The sequence below is a fragment of the Passer montanus genome, unplaced genomic scaffold (genome assembly GCF_014805655.1).
Source record: "Passer montanus isolate IOZ18808 unplaced genomic scaffold, ASM1480565v1 scaffold58, whole genome shotgun sequence".
Classification (NCBI taxonomy): domain Eukaryota; kingdom Metazoa; phylum Chordata; class Aves; order Passeriformes; family Passeridae; genus Passer; species Passer montanus.
The window spans coordinates 1,672,306-1,691,890 of NW_024370816.1; the positions used below are offsets into that span (position 1 = coordinate 1,672,306).

General features: G+C 38.1%; 1 protein-coding gene across 4 annotated transcripts in view; it reads right to left on the reverse strand.

Annotated features, from left to right (window-relative positions):
* Positions 1–19,585, reverse strand: part of NR5A2 (nuclear receptor subfamily 5 group A member 2) — an 87,263-nt gene that overhangs the window by 37,784 nt on the left and 29,894 nt on the right. For all 4 annotated transcript variants that reach the window (XM_039726373.1, XM_039726370.1, XM_039726371.1 and 1 more), the window contains one exon: positions 265–384. In XM_039726373.1, coding sequence (XP_039582307.1) covers positions 265–384 — 120 coding nt within the window. The remainder of the gene's footprint in view (positions 1–264; positions 385–19,585) is intronic.

Here is a 19,585-nt window from a genome sequence, read left to right on the forward strand (position 1 = left end):
TACTACTTCCTGAGAAACACTTCTCATCTGCTGCTTTTCAATTACTGAAGTATTTGAAAAGCAAAGTGCTTATGATTATATCTGCTTTTTTAGGTTTATCTGTAATCAGCAGACTAGAAACAGAGTGCACAAGTGATTTTACCTACACTACTTATAAAAGATCTCTGAGAACACAGGAGTGCTTCTGACCTAGTGATACTCCTGGTATTCTGAAAATCATTATGAAAACAAGACATGAGTATTTCTCTCAGACCACATACTCACTTGTTGCCCAGTAACCAGAAGGATGGAGCCTTCTTTCCCATGTACCACTTGCCGGTAAATGTGATCCAGAATTAAGAGTTCGCTCCAGCAGTTCTGAAGCAACTTCATTTGGTCATCAACCTGTAAAGGAAACGCAAACTTTGGTGACATCACTCTGGGAGAAAGACTGGCATCACACTAGGGAGACAGCCCTCCTTCACACATGTGGCTGACATCAGGAGAACAGAGATGCTGTCTAGAACTATTCATGCCCAAAATTGCTGTTTGCAGTTGAATAAACAGAACACTGCTGTAGCCTTTATCTGTTGAATGTATAGAATATTTACTCCTGATTAGATTCTAGGAAAACAGAACTTTGCATTGTTAGTAATAAATGTATATTTATGGCAATGGGATTTTATTTTTACCCAAAATAAGAAGAGCAGGAAATAATGCTGATGTGAACTTTCTCCTGTTCCCCATCTTAAACCTTAGCTTTTGGAAAGAATAAGGAATCTGCAGATTCACAAGCATTATTGCTTCAACAGGCCCAAGTCAGAGACAGGTCCCTTGCAAATTAAAAAGTGAAGAGAGGTTAAAAACTCTCTAAAAATGGCTGTGGTGCTATGAAAAGAGAACACTTAATGAGCAGAAGCTGAGCAGCTTTGGGTGTCACTGGTAGGGCAAGAAAGGACAATGCACAGTCAGTGGCGAGCAGCAAGACATCAGTGAGTGGAGTTGGGAACAGAAGGAACATTCTGGGCACACAGCACAAGGAACCTACATTAAGATTTTCTCAAGTTATTTGTGATCTTTGTCTCAGAGGATGAAAAAAATTATCCCTAAACTGACTCTTAATGCAACTAGATTGCATTCAGTCTTCTTCACTTAAAGACTGAAAACAATTTAGGATTTGCATGGAAATGGGAGGAAAAAAATCACAAATTAGTGTAAGGTAGACTTAAATTAAGTCATGGTTCAGTATCCTCTGAACCTATTCTTACTGAGCTTCCTGATTTCTTTTTAAAATCGAAATCTTGACTTTGAAACCTTTGATTTAAAGTGTTTGACTTCAAATGGGTGCCCTGAAAGAGTTGAGAGGTGCGTGCATGAGCCTTGCTATGATTCAGAGTGGTAATAGCACCTATGTAGTTGAATGGACTCTAAGAGCCTGCATAGGTAGCAATTGCTGAACACATTAAAAATGTTATAAATGCTGTAGATCTAATTTCAATTGCTTTAGAACTAGATGTTGTCATACACAGGAAACCGCACGACAAGGAGCAATCCTGCATAAGCTGAATTAGATAATGTAGTAGACGTTTTCAAGTTTTATCAAATATGACCTAGTTAATTTTAGAACTTTATTCTTTCAGGATTGTTTTCTAGTTGTGTAGTAGAGAAGGAAGTAACATTTTTTACTAATTGATTTTTGTAATGTAACCTGTGAAAGTTGCCAACTATTGTCTCCCTCTTTCCAGTCACTTGCTACATAGCTCAATCTTTAACATCTGAAACATTGAAATCTTTGCTTCTTCCATTTGTCTTTACTTCCCTTCACCTTTCAAAGGCACAAGAGGCTGTGTGCTGCCATTCATGTTTTCCTACACAGATACAGATCAAGGCTGATTTGGTATTAAAAATCTCTTCCTCTGCCCACAATATATATTTGCTTACAAAACTATTTCAACCAAATGATTTGTTGTCTCAAGAGAGGACAGTAAATCACCACATTGATATACTTGGGCCAGGTTTAAATTAATTATTTGAAAAATATGCTTGAAATGTACAGATTCTGTTACTCTTGTTTTTACGTGAAACTATTCTTCGATCATTTTCTTGTCTGAGCAAAAAGGGGCTGAAAAAAATCACAAAAATCAGAGACATCATGCTAACAGGATAATTTAACCCAAATTACTGCTTCACAAAGCTATCACAGCTTACAGCCAAAGAAAACAAATTTTGAGAGAGTTTAAACCTTCAGCATCCATGTCATAACACCTAATACCTGAATAAGAGGTCAAGCACTTGACTGTACTATAAATTATTATATATTTCCAGGGTAAGCCAGCTGTCTCAGCCACAGGCTTTTGAAAACAAACCACACTTTACAGGTCTGGCTTTCTGAAGATTCCAACAGCAGCTACTCCACAATCAAAGCTTACCTCCCAAGCTTTATCTTATCATTACTGAGCCAGTGCTGTGCGAACAGTGAGAGATGGCAAAATCACAAAAAATTGTTCTGCACATGGTCTCTTCCTGCTGTTTTACAAGCCTCACAAAACTAGCACAGCAAACATCTGCTAGTGGTTCACAAAATCTGCTCCTTTGTACTTGCTGTAATTTAACCTGGGAAAGCCCATAAAATGGATAGCATAACCAGCTCTATACACATCCCAAACACCATGTTGCCTGCAGATTATTAGATCCAGCTGCTTTTGCCATTTTAAGAAAGAAGGTGGGGCAGCAGATGCCTCCAGTTTGCACTAGGAAGAGAGAAACATGACTTTAATGAGGATTGTGTATTACTAAAAGGTAACACAAATGACCAGTTCCAGCCTACTTCTGAAACTCATGTAGATGAGGAAAAGCATTTGATCACATTGAACAAAACCAGTAATACACCACTTCTTATGTTAGAACAAGCTGGTAAAGTTTACAATGTGTGTAAGTACAGAAGAACACAAACACTACTGTGTTTCCGTGGCATGTTGATAAATGTGTTGCAGAAGCATGTTATCATGTTAAAATAAGAAAATCAGCCTTTGACCAAAACAATTATGTGCCTTAAATGGAATGTGCCTGAAACTGATCCTGAAGGCAAAGAGACACAAGTTTGCTTCTGAAGAGGAAGGTCCTCTGCAGGAAAATCCTCTTGTGGACTTCAGTCTTCTAACTCCAAAGCTGGAGAAGGCTGCTCTGCCATTAGCAGTGTAAGCAGGAGAAAGGTAAGATTCTGTCACTAAGATACTTAAGTCCACTTTGGGACTAGACATAATCAACAACATTTTCAATTGTGGTATACAATTAATTAAAACAAGCTCACAAGATTTTACTACTGGCTAAATTTTGAGGGTTTTTTCAGTTTGTGGAGATCTTCAAGAGTATTATCAATGTTTTAACAAAAACAAGAAACACGTCCTGTTGTCTTAACTACTAGGAATGCTTGTAAGTAAAAGTTAAGCATCATGTGGCCAACACCTCCCTGCTGCAAGAACATTCCCCATATCTGCAGCTGCTCCTGTCATAACAGAACGCTGACATGAAGATAATGTAACCTGGGTCTTACCTAAGCAAGTTGTCAGATGAGGTGCCCATTTGGCAGCTATCAAGCCTCAAGCAAAAGTGGGAGTGAATACTGTGCCCAGATGGTTCCCCTCTCTGGCCAGTGGCACCCAGATGAAGACACACCAGTGGGGACAGCATAACTGGGAACTGCTGCTGAAGAAATGGCTTTTAAAGAAAGATGTGGAAGAAGGTAATGAAAGGTGTGTGACTCAAAAGAAGTAGGAGATAATTTCCAGCACTCAGGTAGAGTGGCATTAAAGAGGAATAATGTTACAAGTGTGAAATGAGTAAAATATCAGACATGTAAAATTGCTCTAAAGTGACAAGGGAAGCAAAGGGAGTGCTTAGGAGGCTGCTTTAAAGGAAGAGAGAAGGTGGTGGGAGAAGACAAAGGGGAGCTGGATATTGGGTAAAACCTCAAAGGTGAGGAGGACGAGATGCAGATTAAAGGATTTGTGTGACTGCAAGTGATGCTGCTGGGGCAGAGAAGGAGCAGGTACTAAGCTGAGAATGGTGGTTGACAGCAGTACAGGTGTGGTATTGTTCATCTCCACAGTGAACTTGATTCTGTCAAGTGTCTGAATACAGGTTTGAACACAGAATTCTCTGGTGGCATGTCAGAGTTCTACACTGCCAGCTGCGATTATAAAGTGACTTTAAAGAATTTTTTAATGAATTTTCCACTAACAAGGATTGGAAAACAGGTATGCATGAGAATACATTTAGATGTATCTATTAGTTTGTATAGTTTATCTTGCCAATATAATGTGATCCACATAGAGTGTTTCCAGGAGTGGAGGAAATGGATTCTCAATTTGAAGAGGAAAGGTCTAACCCTGAGCACTATGGTGACAACACTATCTATTGGCAGGAGAAGAAGATAGGAATGGGAGTGTCACATCTGCCTGCTAAACCCTAGCCTCCGCTCAGCTGGGCCCTGAGCTTTTGGTATGGAATTCAGTGGAAGTTTGTAAGTCTCGCTGAGGCCTCTATTGACACTGAAATACACAATCACACCTTATCAATTATAGTTAAAGGGAGAACTTATCTCAGAAATGCTGGTTACTCATCTGAAAAACTATTTGTGCTGATGTTATAGATGAGGAAGGCTAGTGTGACACAAGAGTAGTATTGTTGTAGAGTGTATGCTTCCCACAGCACAGAATGTTAATCATTATAAACTTTTGTTTTTTCTGAAGAACAACACTGAAATTGCCAAACAGTAAAATGAAGAATAATGTGTATGCTTTGCTGAAATTCACCTTAATCTTATCAAAACCACACTATGTCTTTCTTTTAGGAAAGTGTTTCACAATATTTCGCACTGTAACCAACAACTGCAGATTTATTGCAATTTTTCTTCTGAAGAGGTATTTTCAGCCTGAAACTTGATGAATTACCTGTTAAAAATTTCAGGGTCATGGGTTTTTTGTGTTGTTCTAAGTTAAATATTTTCCTTATAATTATTGCTGCAGGTTCAGTTAAACAGTGTGCTCACCTTTTACCCAGTTTACACCTGCTTTTCTCAGGAGCTGGAGAATCCTTTTTCATCTCTGTTCATTTACATCAACTTGCCACAGTAGCTTTGGGCTTTTCTGCTACTAAAAATTTAAAAGGGTATCTAATGATTTTTAAAAAACCACAATAATTGAAATTTATGTGATAAAACTGTGCTGGATTCAGCTGAATTATTTTTACTTATAATTTTAAGAGGGAATGCAAATATGGAATAACATGAAGCATTCATCTCATAGTGCCACTTTTAAATTCTACGGCCATTGAATAGCCATTTCCTAGTGAATATAAAGTGATTAAACATCTGTCTGAACTGTTCAGCCTGAAGCACATCGGTTCAAGGAACGGTTGAACTTTCTTTCAAATGCAGTTAGGAGATCACTCACAAGTCATTGCAGACATATAGTTTGAGTTGTTACTCCATTTTCTTATGCTATAGTGGTGCAAATCACCCCAAATCAAAGTTTTATAAGACAAGTGCGCTCCAGAGACTATTTTTTACTCCTGAATGCATGCATGGTTTCCAAATCATTATGTAGGTAGGGAAGGATTTGGACTCTCCAGATGGCTTGCTGCTAACAGTGGGAAACCTCCTGTGCAAGGTTGCTGTCAAAAAGCAGCACATAACAGCCAATGTGATTTTAGAAGTGAATGCACATAACTTTCAGAATCAGTGAATGCCCTAATAAAATGTGATTACTACCTATAACCTCAGTAATAAAACGCTACAAAGTTCAAGAAGAAATGATTTAATATTAACTATGATTGTTCCAGCTCTTTACTAGAAACCTGTGGGTTATAAAAATTTCTAGGTGAAGGCAGGGAGTGATCTTTACAACTCTATGTTTGGTTAAATGACTGTCCTGTTTCCATCTAGCTGTAGCATGAAGGGAGTATAAATCTATTCAAGTTTGGTAATGCTTTACATTTGTCTTGATTCAAAAATGAAATACAGAAATACAGAAATACTTCAGTGTGTGCCTTTTCCTGCTTCTTTGCAGCCTGTACAGAGGCTGTTAGACAAGTGCAGTTGTACTTGGAATGTGCCTCTGTGTGTACTCTTTCTCTAGTAACTTCTGAATCCACCAGTCAAAGCCAGAATATTTCAACAGGAAGGTTTTCTATCCAGACACCAAGTTTCTATATGCTTTGTTTGAGTCAGTGTCCACACAGAGGAAAGTAACTGCTGAATGCCATGCTGAAAGAAAGGTTAATGTACTCATCCTTTATTCAACAGCAGGGAAGTGAGAAAGAGGAAGAGAGAAGGACTAAAATGCTTCATCAACTCCTTGCTTATGGAACTGTTAGTATTTGGAATATCAAACTACTTTGGAATTTTTTAAAGGACATAGACAAGGAATTTATGGCACAAAGCAACATTTGAAAAGCCCCACGCTTTTTTACCCTTCCAAGCTGTGGAGGGGTGCACATGTGGTGCCCATGCTCTGAAAGGTGTGTGGTGTTTCCTGCTTAGGGAGGAGATGGGAGCAGGGAGAGCAATGGCTTTGCCACAGCTTCTCCACTCACATGGGCCTGGACAGCTCCTTGTGAGATCACTGGGAAAGAGGGGACCAAAGCAGCACTGCCCAGACATTTCCCAGTTTCATTGCTGATCTTCCAGAGTCAAAATACTTTAACAAAGCAGCCTTGAGCATCAGCTCACACTCATCCTGTTTTCTTGCAGGAATAGAACACAAGGTGCCGGAGTCTGGGGGCCTCAGATTGCTAAAGAAGTAGGGGCGGACAGCAGATGGTCATCCTGCTAAGGAATAAGATCTCTCTTATGGATCTTTGCACTCCATTTAAAAAGGATTCCCATCTTATTAAGGAGAAGGTAAAAGACCAATCTCATGTCTACAAGCATCAGGTGAAAGGGCCGTTACAATAAGTTTTCTGCGTATATAAATCTATTATATAGGGCATCAAATGCGACACATAGCACTCCTATTTCTTCTCCTTTTCCTCACATTTATCTCTGTGCAAACTGCATAAAAATGACTTGGTGTTTCACAGTCAGCATTATTTCTGATGAATTATGAATGTGTTTTTCTTAGGTTCTTTTTTGGGTGGTTGTGGGTTTGTGTTTTTTATTTTATTTAACTGAAAATAAGAGAAGTATGTCTTTTTAGTCCCAACTAAAAATTTTGCTTACAATGCAGTGTTTCTTGCCTCTCAAAGTGAATAGAAAGATAAGGAAAAGGGAAAATTAATTATTTTTGCCATCTGTTTCACAGAGTAGAGGTACCTTCTTTAGCACTGGACTGATAGAATTTATCTTCAAAATCCTACTCCTGTGAGTATTTCTACAGAGGTTAGTACAGCCTAAGCTTATGCATAGTTTGGTCTAGAATTTTAAAAGAATTAGATAAAGCCATGTAGTTTATGTGGCAATTTTGGTACTAGAGCTGTGTTGATCCCTTGAATTTATCTGAAAATATACCTGTTTTTTTCTGATGTCAACAAACTAACTACAAAATTGTGTTGAACCATATTCTTAACTCTTGTGTGAATATCAGTTCCTTGACTTGCAATAAAATCTGAATTAGTCCCACCTGATGAATTGTTAGCCTTGCGGGTCTGATCTGCTTTTTAGGCTGCACAATGATGTCCCTCAGGGAATCAGAAGACAAAATTGAGTCCCGTAAACTTTATGGCACTGCTGGTGAATTTATTCTTAATATATTCAATCAGCAATTTCACTCTATTGTAGAGCAGCCTGTGATTAAAGTCTTTGTGATCTTCTCCCAGTCATATACATTTTACTATTATCTGAGAGGATTTCTAATATCTATATAATGTTCCATATCTAATTTCTGTATAATGTTCCTTTCCTGTTTTGTGATTAATTGGCTAAGTTATGTTTAAATTTTTCTTACAATTAGTGTATTGCTCCAACTGAAACTTATTCCATGAGTCTACAGGTAAACTCAAACCTTAGCTCTCATTTGTAAAATTTCTTAGACATCAAATCTCAACAGATATCAATACAACATATGGAGTACTTTATTAATACAAAAAGACAAAGTTCTAGTAAGAACTAAAGTTATTTTTGACAAAATAAATACCCTTAAAGCTCAGTCAAGTAGGCATAATATAGAAAATATTTTTAACTTGTGACGAAACACGTGCTAATTTCAGAAAGCAATCTTTGACCACAACCCTTCCAAAAACTCACTTCCAGGTCAAACCAAGACATACGGTAACACACAACCAGAGTAATTTCTTAAAACACTTAGGGTCTCATTCTTTCAAGTGCTGCATGCCCCAGAACACTGTTTTTTGCATGAGTTTTTAACAAGAGTTACTTAAATCAGCTCTCATTTAAATTACACTGTGTGGTTACTCTTCTGTTTAACAGGGTTAGTGTTTATTTCCAGTACAGCTGTTAAGTGGGTGTGGAGTATGGGAAAAAGGCAAGTCATAAGTGAAGAATAATCTTACTCTCTTTTAAGAGGTGACACCTACAAATGTTGCTTGTGTACACAGTGTGGGGCTGTATTCACGATTGCACCAATGGGACTATGCAAATAATCTTCTGAAGTCATGACTAAAAAGAAGTTACTTTAACATTAGAGCACTTGTAAATGAGAGAAGAACAATTTTCTAGGTGAGTATTAGTGACAGTCAGGGTTGGACACTGACAAACCACACAAAGAATCCAATACATTTAATGTTTCGTGCCATTTGTAGTTACCAGCAAATCAGTAGTTTTTTATTTTAAATTTTCTTTATCTTTTGATTGCATGGCACTGCAGTATTTTTCAGGAATTAAAATATGTTAGTTTATGTTTCACGTTCCATAGTCCTCTTAAAACTTTTGACAGACATCCAGCTATGGAAAGGCAAGTATTTCCTTCTGCCCATACTTGAATCAGGGAAACAAGGATGCAGAGTCTCCAGACTGAGGGCTGGACACAGAGGCACCTGTAATATACTTTGGCAGTGGAGGCTGGTCTTACTGTGGAACACTGCACTTGCCATACAAATGTATTCCACTGTGTTTTCCTCTGATTTGTAGTAGAACAGCCAGAAAAAGCCACAGCAAAAGCAGTAAGAAATCATGAGAAACTGTATCTTCAGTCAAGATGTGAAAGGAGATGGTATACTGATGAAGAAAAAATACAGAAATGTTGTCTTACATCCTGAGGGCTGCAGCAGTAACAGTAAGTCACTGGGGCAGAGATTAAATGAGAAAGAAGACCCAATGCTAACAGAGAAAATGAAAGAAAAATCAGCCTTATGAATGGGTGTTGTCATGTATTAAACCAGTATCCATCTGACTTGATAGAAAAAATTGCTTAAAAACACCACCAAAGGAAGCTGAAGTCATACGAGAAGGTTGTGGAGGTGTAGTGATGCATGATCCGACAAGGTACACAGTATTTCAGGAATATACTGAAACACTTGCTACTTCTGTTTTTATCTGAAAAGCATTGCAGGAGGCTCTCAGCAAGCAGCTACTACTATCTAGCTAAATCCTTTCAACTAGGAACATCATCTTCAAAATATTACCTCCTTTCCCAACAGAGCCAAGTGTGAAAGAGCAGACAGAGCCATGTTATTAAAAATCACAGGAAGTCCTGATTGAATGAATGTTTAAGGAACAGGCAAGTGTGTATTAAAATGTTTTTTTTTTTCCCATTCATCCTTTCATTTGGCTTTGTTTCATTTATTCCTACTTCCTGTTTCCTGTAGTCTAATTTGGAAATCTCTGAAGTATCATTAAAATACGATTGTCACAGCTCTGCTTGGGTCCCATATTGTCGTTAGCTCTGCAATTAGGATTAATATTAATTTTAAAAAATGTCTTTGAAGATACTGGCTTATTTGGGTTGTTTGGTATGTTGATGAGAGAAACTTTTTCAGTACAGAACACAGAATGAGTAGGAAGCTTATAGGCAAAAATGACAATAGACTGTGACACAAATCAGTCAGCCTCTGACTTTCTCTGCTGTCACAGCTGGGCACAGGTATCCAAACTGTGAGTCTCTAAATTGGATTCTTACATGTCTGCATGCAATAGATTAGCTGTGTATTTAGGAAAAATGGAAAGAATATGTACATATAACTTATTGGGTTTTTCTTAGCTTGTTTCTGAATGACAGCAGGGATGATGAACAACAAAATCAGGCTGCTCTAATTACTTCCTGTTCACCCATGAGAGCACCAGACACCTCAACTGCAGCAGCTAAGTTTCAGACTGGGAGAGGCTTGGCCAATGGGCAACGGCTTGCAATAAAATGGAAACATTTTCTTCAAAAAATCATTTTTTGTATTGCTTATGTGCAAGTATCTGGAAATCTACTATTAATCTAGGTATTAGAACCTAGATTTTCAAAAAACAAAGAATTACTTTGATTTGTAATTAGCTTTAATATGAATTTTATTACTGAAGGTTTGACACGACTAAAAGATTACCATAACACCCAAATGTAAGAAGTTTTGTTGTTTAATCCCAGGTTTATCCTGGTTTTACCAAAGTAGTGTGCATGATGACTCTATCTCTAATAAGTTTTTCTGAGCTGTATTAGAACTTTTTAAAATATGGCTACTTAAATCTGTATCAAGGCAATTTTCCTGGTACATAGACTAGCTTGAATGATTTACAAGTGTAAATGAATGCAAGATTATACAAATATTCAGCATTGTGTCACTGACAGGTAGTGGACTGAATTCTGTCTTTGGCTAATGTGCCTGAGGGTCTGTTTCTTTTAGAGTATAAGGTCTTTAGGGACAGACTGACTATTACTGTCTTTGGGCAGTATCTGTCTATGTTACCATAAATCAAATAGCAGAAAAGGGTTGCCTGACTGCATGGAGCATACATGGACACTTCTCTAAATAAAATGATCAGTCTTTCATTCTAAACTGCCAGCCTGCAAAACAAACACAGAGTGTCCAGTTAAATAATACAACAAGATATTATTAGTGAAACTCACTGTCTCCTTACATAAATATGACCATCATCTTAACAACACCACGACTATATTTTGCTCAGTAATTTTTGCACTGCAGCATAATCATATAACCTGACATCCTATGGAACCATGAAATACCAGTAGTTGTGGCATTATACAGAATCCTGAGCTTCGATGGTGCACAAGACATTCTTACATTATGAATGTCTTCAAGACTGATTCTACGACTCATATGCAGACAGAAGTACAAAAATGCCTGGGTTTCAACAAAAGGCTTCAAGGAGCCAGTCCTTACTTTTATTGCTTTGTATCTGTAAAGCCTTTGATAATAAACACTTTTTTAAACTACACCCTAACATAAGCCAACTTCTACATTCAGCTTCATAAGACAGCTCCTTTTGTATTTCCTCTTGCATGAGCACACACTACACCAAATTCCAATATACCGTATCAAATTTATGCATTTTGCAAATATATGACTATTTGATAAATGGAGTTGAATGTGAGGGTTTTTTTGGACACTTTTAGCAAATGAAGAATGTTCATAGTGTACTTTGTAACTCACATGTTGCATTCAAATTGCCTCTTTCTACAGTGCAGTGTGCGTATGAAGTTCTCTGAGATGTCTGAACTAGAGTCACTGTAAGTACTTATCCAGAATATGCAATTAAAATAACAAATTTCTAGATATCATCAATATTCTGTCATTGCATAAGGGGAATGGACTAGGTGACCCATGAAGTCTATTCCTACTCTCATATCTATTATGATTATTTTATATTAGTAAAATTACTTGTTAAGGTCACTTTTATGTCATGGTTCCCCTTACACAAATATTTGGTACCTGTGGTCATATGTGTGTATTTTTTCCAGTTCTGCTTGGAATGAATTCAGTACAGGCAGAGCACCAAAGGAAAAACGTGATATTTTGTTGTAAATAATTCATAAAACAACGTTACGACCCTTATTCCCCGTGAGGCACCCAGATAATGAGCCACCCAAATGAAGCAGTGAAAACATGCACTTCCCTTGCCATGGGTGTGCCCCTGACAGACTCCTCAGGGTCACAAACCCATCAATCTCTTTTCACACATGAGCTAATCAATTCAAAGAGGGAAGTGCCAATGAGCTATTAGATCAATATGGTGAAGTATGGAGATTGATCTTATCCCAGAGTGACTACATTAACAGACTCGTCAGTGTGACCTCTGCCCTGCGGCGCACATTATACAGGATTGCAAGTCTGAGATCTGAATGAAGACCTCAGGTCATTGCTTTTAATAATCTGCTTTGCTGAAAGAATTAAAAGTAAATCTGTAAAGGGATGACTAATGAAAATATGAAGTGCTTTCTGCTCCTCTCGTCTTGGTATGCTTGCAGAAATCACGCCAGCTTTTCACAGCAGCCGGCAGCATCGGCTGCGTCGCACAGGACCTGCTCAGCCGCGCTGGGCTATCGGCGTTTGGGAGAGCAGTTAGTGCAGCCACTGAGAGAGAGCGTGCTCTCCAGGAACCAAATGCAAAATGATAACAAGTACTAGCTCTGTCAAAATCACTTAAAGTCTTGGCTGAACTGCCAGACTGAGAGCTGGACTGGAGTCCTGGTGGTCTGAATTATTTAGCTGGTGTAAGTGGGATGGCAGGAGCTGCCACTGCTGTGGAAGTTGCTCAGAGTGCTGCCATGCACTGAGTGTTCCTTCACCAAGTAAAATGTTCCCCATACTTGCATTAACTCAAGTTCCAGCCCTGGGAGTCAGTCTGCTTTCAGTTAGGCCAGAGGCCAGTGACTTTGGGGAGAATTGATCTGATCAGAGGAGCCTGGTTCACAGAATTTATGAGCAATATGTGCATACATTCTATAATGCTCTGCTCTCCCTCAATCAACCTGTGCTGGTAAACATCACCAACTCGGCAGGAAGTCTGTACATGAAGTGACCACGTATAATACTATAAGCAACCATTTTGGCATCTCATTTTAAAGACTCATTCTTCTCATGTATAATTTCAGAGATGCTGAAAAAAAAGTACACTTTTTTGTCTCAGACTATGATATTAGTATTGTTAATATTTTTAAACTCTGAATAATTTCATTGCAATGAAACATTTATGTATATAACACACTTTTAGTATTGTATTTTTATTATACCAAACATTTTTATTGTTCATTGTATAATTGAATCAATGAATTAGGAAAAGGTTACTAAAAAAGGAATAATGCATTTTTAATGAAACTAAATGATATAACTTCTGTTAGTCACTGAGAATAATGGCAGATCTATCAGGTTTATACAGATAAGAGCTTTGTGAGTTTATCTGAAAGCCCACATAATGGCCCTCATTTAGTGCAGCCTAGAGAAACAGCCCTAGCAATCCTATTCAGGATTTTAATTCATTGTTTATGTATATGATCTCTCTTCCGCCTTGTGATCAGAACACCTGTCTAATGATGCAAATAGGAATCTCTTTAGCAGACACATCTATTTCCACTTGTAAAACACTTACTGAAAACAATGCTCTTTCAAAGTCTAAATGGAAGAACCAAGCAATGCAATACCACTGGGAAATGTTTCTGAACTCAGGGTAACAGATAGGGAAACCAGTGAGAACTCTGCACATTAATAGTGAGAATGTGAACATTTCAATGCTCGCATAGCTCAAACCTTAATTAGCACACCAGCCTAAATTATAAACACTTTTCAGGTAGAAACTACTATGCTTAGAGATATCCCAGTAGAAAATCCTTATATTGGTGTAACACTGATTGAAATGTGAACGCTGTACAAATATCATGTAGAAAACTGAACCGCAGTTGCAAACTTGGTTCTGAATCCTACAGAGAAACTAAATATGTGATCTTTGCAGCCTAGCAATTAATTTTTTATTATTTTAGAATGGATATAAAAATAGATAACAGAAGGTTATATTAGTACAGGATATACTGGAGAGGAGGGACTTTATAATGACACCCTTAGAAATATATTTGCATTTTTTCAATTGTAAATATGTTACCAAACTTCAAGAGAATGATTTTGGTACTTTTCCTACCTTCCAATAGAAACTGAGTATGCAGAACATGTGTGGTGCACAAGATGCTGCAGTATTGCTCAAGAACTTGTCTGAATTCTGTGAAACCACGTAATTCATAGTGGTGAGCCACAGTTACATAAATCTCACCACCAAAATGGGCATACTTTTTCCTACCACTAAATTGTGGTTTTTACATCATGTCTTTTCCAAACAAACTAAAAAGCTGTTCTGTAACAGAAGTGTTTTAGATCTAGAAGGGGTTTAAAATCCTGATATTATATTTGTATCTTTCCACTTATAAAGCAAGGAACCTAATACACATCCAACAGTACAGGTCTCACAAGGACTTTGATTTGGGAGAGCTCTTGTCCTTATCTCACTGATGGGAAGCTGGTGATTAAATATTTTCACTAAAATGAGGGTGATTCTCCTGAACAGGGCCAAGGGCAAGTAAGCTTATAGCATATACAGAACCAAAACACCTTTTCCAGAAATAATAACAACACTGTCTTTTAAGATTCAGTGCCTCACACTCAACAAGTGCTAGAAGTAAATGCTGCCTCCCAATGGAAACATAAAGTTTGTTTCCTAATAAAACAACCATAGAATTTCTAGTCCAATTGTTTTAACCTACCTCTAGTAAGAAAACAACAATTTTCATTCTGGATTTCACAGTCAAATGTTTTGGTTTATGACTTTCATACCAGTGGGCTTACAATATACTTCTTGAGTACGGCACATGTCTTTTCCCTTTAAAAACAACCACTTGAAAACTGGTCAGAAATACAAGGAAGCAAAACTGGAATAGTGGTAGAGTTCCAACAAGGTCATGAAGTTTATGAGAAATACAATGTATCTTAATATTCTGCAATTTACCATACAGCCTCACAACTCGTAATTGCAATATCACTGTCACACATGTGCTGTCAACAGATGCATCTGTCTGGTCACAGAATCTGTGGCTGCATTAGGGATATCTGCTGGTGGCCTCTATTTACATACATGTTATGTATCTGAGTGCAAATAAGTAATCCACATTATTTTATATTCAGTAAGACATGTCACTAAGTTCTCCAATTTCTACTGTTAGCAAGAGCTTATAGGCAGAGAACATTTCTGAACTTTCAATAGAATAGAAAAATAATCTTCTGGGAAAGTTACAATAGATTCAAAATACATGTCTAGAATCTAAATGCTTCCTCAGCCTCGATAGAATAAATAATGCTTTCTAGGTAAGTACTGCAGCTCTTTTGATAACATATATATTAATAAATTAAAAATGTCTGTAGATTGACAAGTGCTTTGTGGGCTTATACTGGAAAGCCAATAGCTAATTATGAAAGCCTGACTTGACTAATCAATTATTCAGATGAACATTAGGTGCCTATTATATGCGTAAACATGGGAATTATATTTCCCCTAAGTAACTTTCTAAAATAACAAACCCAAAACATGTAAATTTGAAACAGACAGAAATGGCAGTATTATGCCCTTATTGCACATGCAGAACGCCCACTGAATTATTCAGGGAACAGTGAATCGGGAGCCTCGATCTTCTGACTCTGAGCAGCACAGCAATAGCAGCACATGCCATGTAGTGTTTGTTATGCATGTAATATTGATTTAGCTCGTTCTTGCTGGTCATGTTTCAAATTCATTTCATGTTTGGGAGATAGGGAAAAGGAGTAGTATCTCTGGATTGATATTTGCAATATATTTTTATGCCTGTTGAACACAAGATTATCTGATAAATTAGTAACACCATGTCTTTTGATTGCAGGAAGAACAAGCCTTTGAAAATGAGCACCAGTGAGGTAATGAATTGTGTTTTGAAAAGGTTTATACTTGCTATGTTCCCCACCTCCTGTACATAAAGACCGGGAGAGCGCTGGTATTACAGAACGGATTCACTTACGTTTCTTTAAGGCACAAACCACAACAAAGTAATGCATAATTGTCCTTTGCATTTAAAAAAGACCATGCTCTTAAACAGCATACAGCAACAGGGAAACCAGAAATAGATGTGACCAGACACCTGCTGACAAACAGTGACAAATCCCACTGACACTGCAGTGACCCCCAGTTAGTCAAGATTTAATTAAGGAGTATAATTAAGTCAGTGGAACAGAACACTAATGAGTGGTGTTTTTTTATATGGGTAATTACACATAAGAATACAAAGTAAGCTAGACCCCTACATATATCATTAAAATGAACAATATAGAAGGACAACCGGGGCTTAAATATTTTTGTTTTTTCTCTGCAATAATGCAGGTTGAAACACCCCATCTTGTCAAGCATATGTAACATGCTAACAAATGTCCCTGGCCTAGCCAAGCATGTGTCTAAGCATGTTGGTAACATGACCTTGGTGGCACAATGCACATCACCACGGCTACGTGTGCATGGGTCTGCCAGGCTCTGTCTGTCACTGTGTTCACCTGTGTTTGGACTGGGCAGGGGTCACTTGGGCTCCTTTTCTAACAAATGACATTCTGTTGCTATTCTCTTACAAGTAACACAGGCTCTGGATTTAATTTATCACAGGTGTTGATTACGAGGAAGACATACTGTTCCTATGATTATCTGCACAGTGGGCACAATATACCTTTACAATCAAATGACAGAGATTTCTTACAGCACATCCAGATCCAGTTCTCTGGAATTTATTCTGGGAATCTTCAGGCAGTTGAATGAAATAGCTGAAATATCTCTGACTACATGGTTTTTCCTTATATTTGCTTATATTTCCAACATAAAAGTATTGTAAGGTAGATTTACTAGACCAACATTTTAAACTAGGGTGAAAAAATATCATCATGAATAATGATGACAATGGTAGGGGAAAAACAACTTTCCTATGGTCTTGAAGATTTAAAAGAATGCCTGTGTAGTTTGGGGCCAACCCTCTGCTGGGATTACTCTATCTGCTCCCAGCTGGTAGCCTGCAGTTCATGACAGCCTTTTATCCGTTATCAAAGCAACAAGTGGAAAAGCAGATCCTCCTGCCTGCTAACACTCTGTTCTGTTCTCTCTATAGAATTTCTGCTTCTAAATCTTTCCTTTTAACAAGTCCTCAGATTTCCTTCCTACGGCTGCAGGAGACACTAAATATCTCTCAAGTTTCTAGCTCACTTGTCTAACTTAAACTCTGCAGAACACTGAAGGAAGAAAGAATAATTGCACTGCACCAGCACGTTTTCTACAGAAACTGACTAAAATGCAGAATGAGCTTTATCTTGCGTACACTGGAGCGCTGAGAATTTAGCAACTGAGTTCAGTGACAGCAAAAGAAGAACCTGATTACTCAAACAACATGGTACCAATATAATGCTTTTACAATTTATGTAAGTACAAGCTTTACTGTTGCAAACACAAAGCAAACAAACTTACGTCATATATCCTGCATTTACTTTGCTTTTTTAGTAGTATAGGAAAAATAAAAAAAGCTAGAACTAGGAGATATTTAAGTATAATTAATGCAAATTCTTTCAAGCAAATTCTATCTACTGAAACAGAACAGTTATTTGTTATTAAAACAAATATAGATGAATATCTTTTATATAGTAAAAATATATATCCCAGTTTCGTTAAAATCATGCTGTCATGGAGTAATAGGCCTTAGATACACAATCCTCTAAGAGTAACTACAATCAGGTAAAAATTAGGAGACTTTAACAAGGTGTTATGTAGGCTATGTTAAACAAAAATATATGTTAAGATTTTGGGAGTTTTTGTTAAGCACTTCAGTTTTTAAACAGATTTTCCACAATTTATGACAGCCATGCAATAACAGAAGATGCCATGGGAGTGCCATCGTGGCAGTGAACCTGGGACTCGCTCCCTCTCTGGACCCGGCCTTTGCCAGCAGGCTCCTCTGTGCATGCCAAGGTGCCCCTCTGAGCTGGCCACAAGAGACGGGGCAGGGCCAGGTCCCACCAGCACCATGCCCTGCCCACAGCACAGTCCTGTCACACTAAGCAGAATCACCTGTGGGGCCTCTGGTGCTTTGCTGAGACGTACACAGTAGCATCTCATTTTCGTGAGGTGCCTGAGATAAACATTCTGGAGAAGGACACAAAAATTTCAAGATATGAAGTTTCTATCTTAGTTTTTTCCCATAAGCTGAAGCACATGCAAAAACCCTAGCAGAACTTTAATACAAGAAACCAAGGGAGGGCCCAAAAATTATGCAGATTATTTCCCCATTTTCATTTTTGTGCAGGCGTGTGCCAATATAAAATACGGGGTCAGCAGGAGTGACTTCTGCATGGGCTGCAGACACACGAGTGCATAATGGGTCCCTGACGTCTTCTTCTGCCCCATGTCTGTCCCCACGAGGCTGCCCCTGCCTGGCCGTGTATGAATGAACAGAAGTGCCTTTCATCCCCCACTTGCCTGGCGCTTCAAAAGGAATTACAAAAATAGCAGCCACAAAAATCCAGCTGCCTGCCAAAAGGCCCGCACACGTCCCATTCTCACAGGCATGCAAAAGGTTGGAGAGCTCAGCAGAATTTTTATGTACGGGAGCAGGCCCAAGGAAAACTCACACGCCATAACCAGTTGTGGACAGAGGATCATCTATCAGCAGACAAATGCAGGAACTCCAGAATGTCTCTCCTCAAATGAAATAATATATCTTTGAAAGCCAATGCCCGTTTTAGGCCTGAGGCCCATATATCAAGCCTGAGAGGCTTGTGGATACGCTCCAGGGCCATTAACCTTCCACCTGTTTCCCCTTGTCCTTCAGGATGAGACCCTGCCCTTGATTTTACTCCCTTCCCCTGTTCATCTTCCGACAGAGTGTAAATGTAAAGCAGAGGGCCTGCGAAATAATTCAAAGGCAATGGACCAGGGACATGGTTACAAATCTCTGCCAGTGGCACTGTGACTTATGCAGGCAGTTTGTCACACATGAGCCAGGTGACCTCTGTGACATAACAGAGAAAAATATCGCCCGAGATCAAAAGATGAGATTCAGAGCACTCTAAGTAACTCTGGTGTACACAGCCACGCTCTGCGGTGGCCAAAGGTTTTCTCTCCTCCCAGTGCTGCTCGTTCCACTCAATAGCGGGCGAGACACACTGCTGCTAATTTCAGTAATCTCTTTTTCTCTCATCTCTTTGGAAATCTTTCCTGTAACCTGAACATCAACATTTGTCTCCTTCTGAAGCCCCTCTTTTTCAAAAATGATAATTAAATTGGCAAGGAGAGACAGCAAAGTGTCATTCAGCAGATAAAAATCAACAAAAAAAATTGCATCATGATTTAAAAGGGTGGATTAGTCACTTTTGTAAACAGGTCTATTTTAATCAAGTAATTTTTGAAATTTTAAGTAGTACTAAAACTTTGTATGAGCAATGATATGTCTAGTATTGCAATAAAAAGTGTTCAAAGTTCAAACATTTATTGGGATTCATCTCTCATGGCGGTAAAAATGAGAGTAGAGTTAATATTAAAAATGATGTGATAGACCCAGATGGCACACTTCTGTACCTATTAATATTTTACAAAGAGATATACTACAGAATCAGAATAACAGTCACTTGAAATAAACCAAATCAGATTAATTTTTTAAAAAATCTTGAATTCATT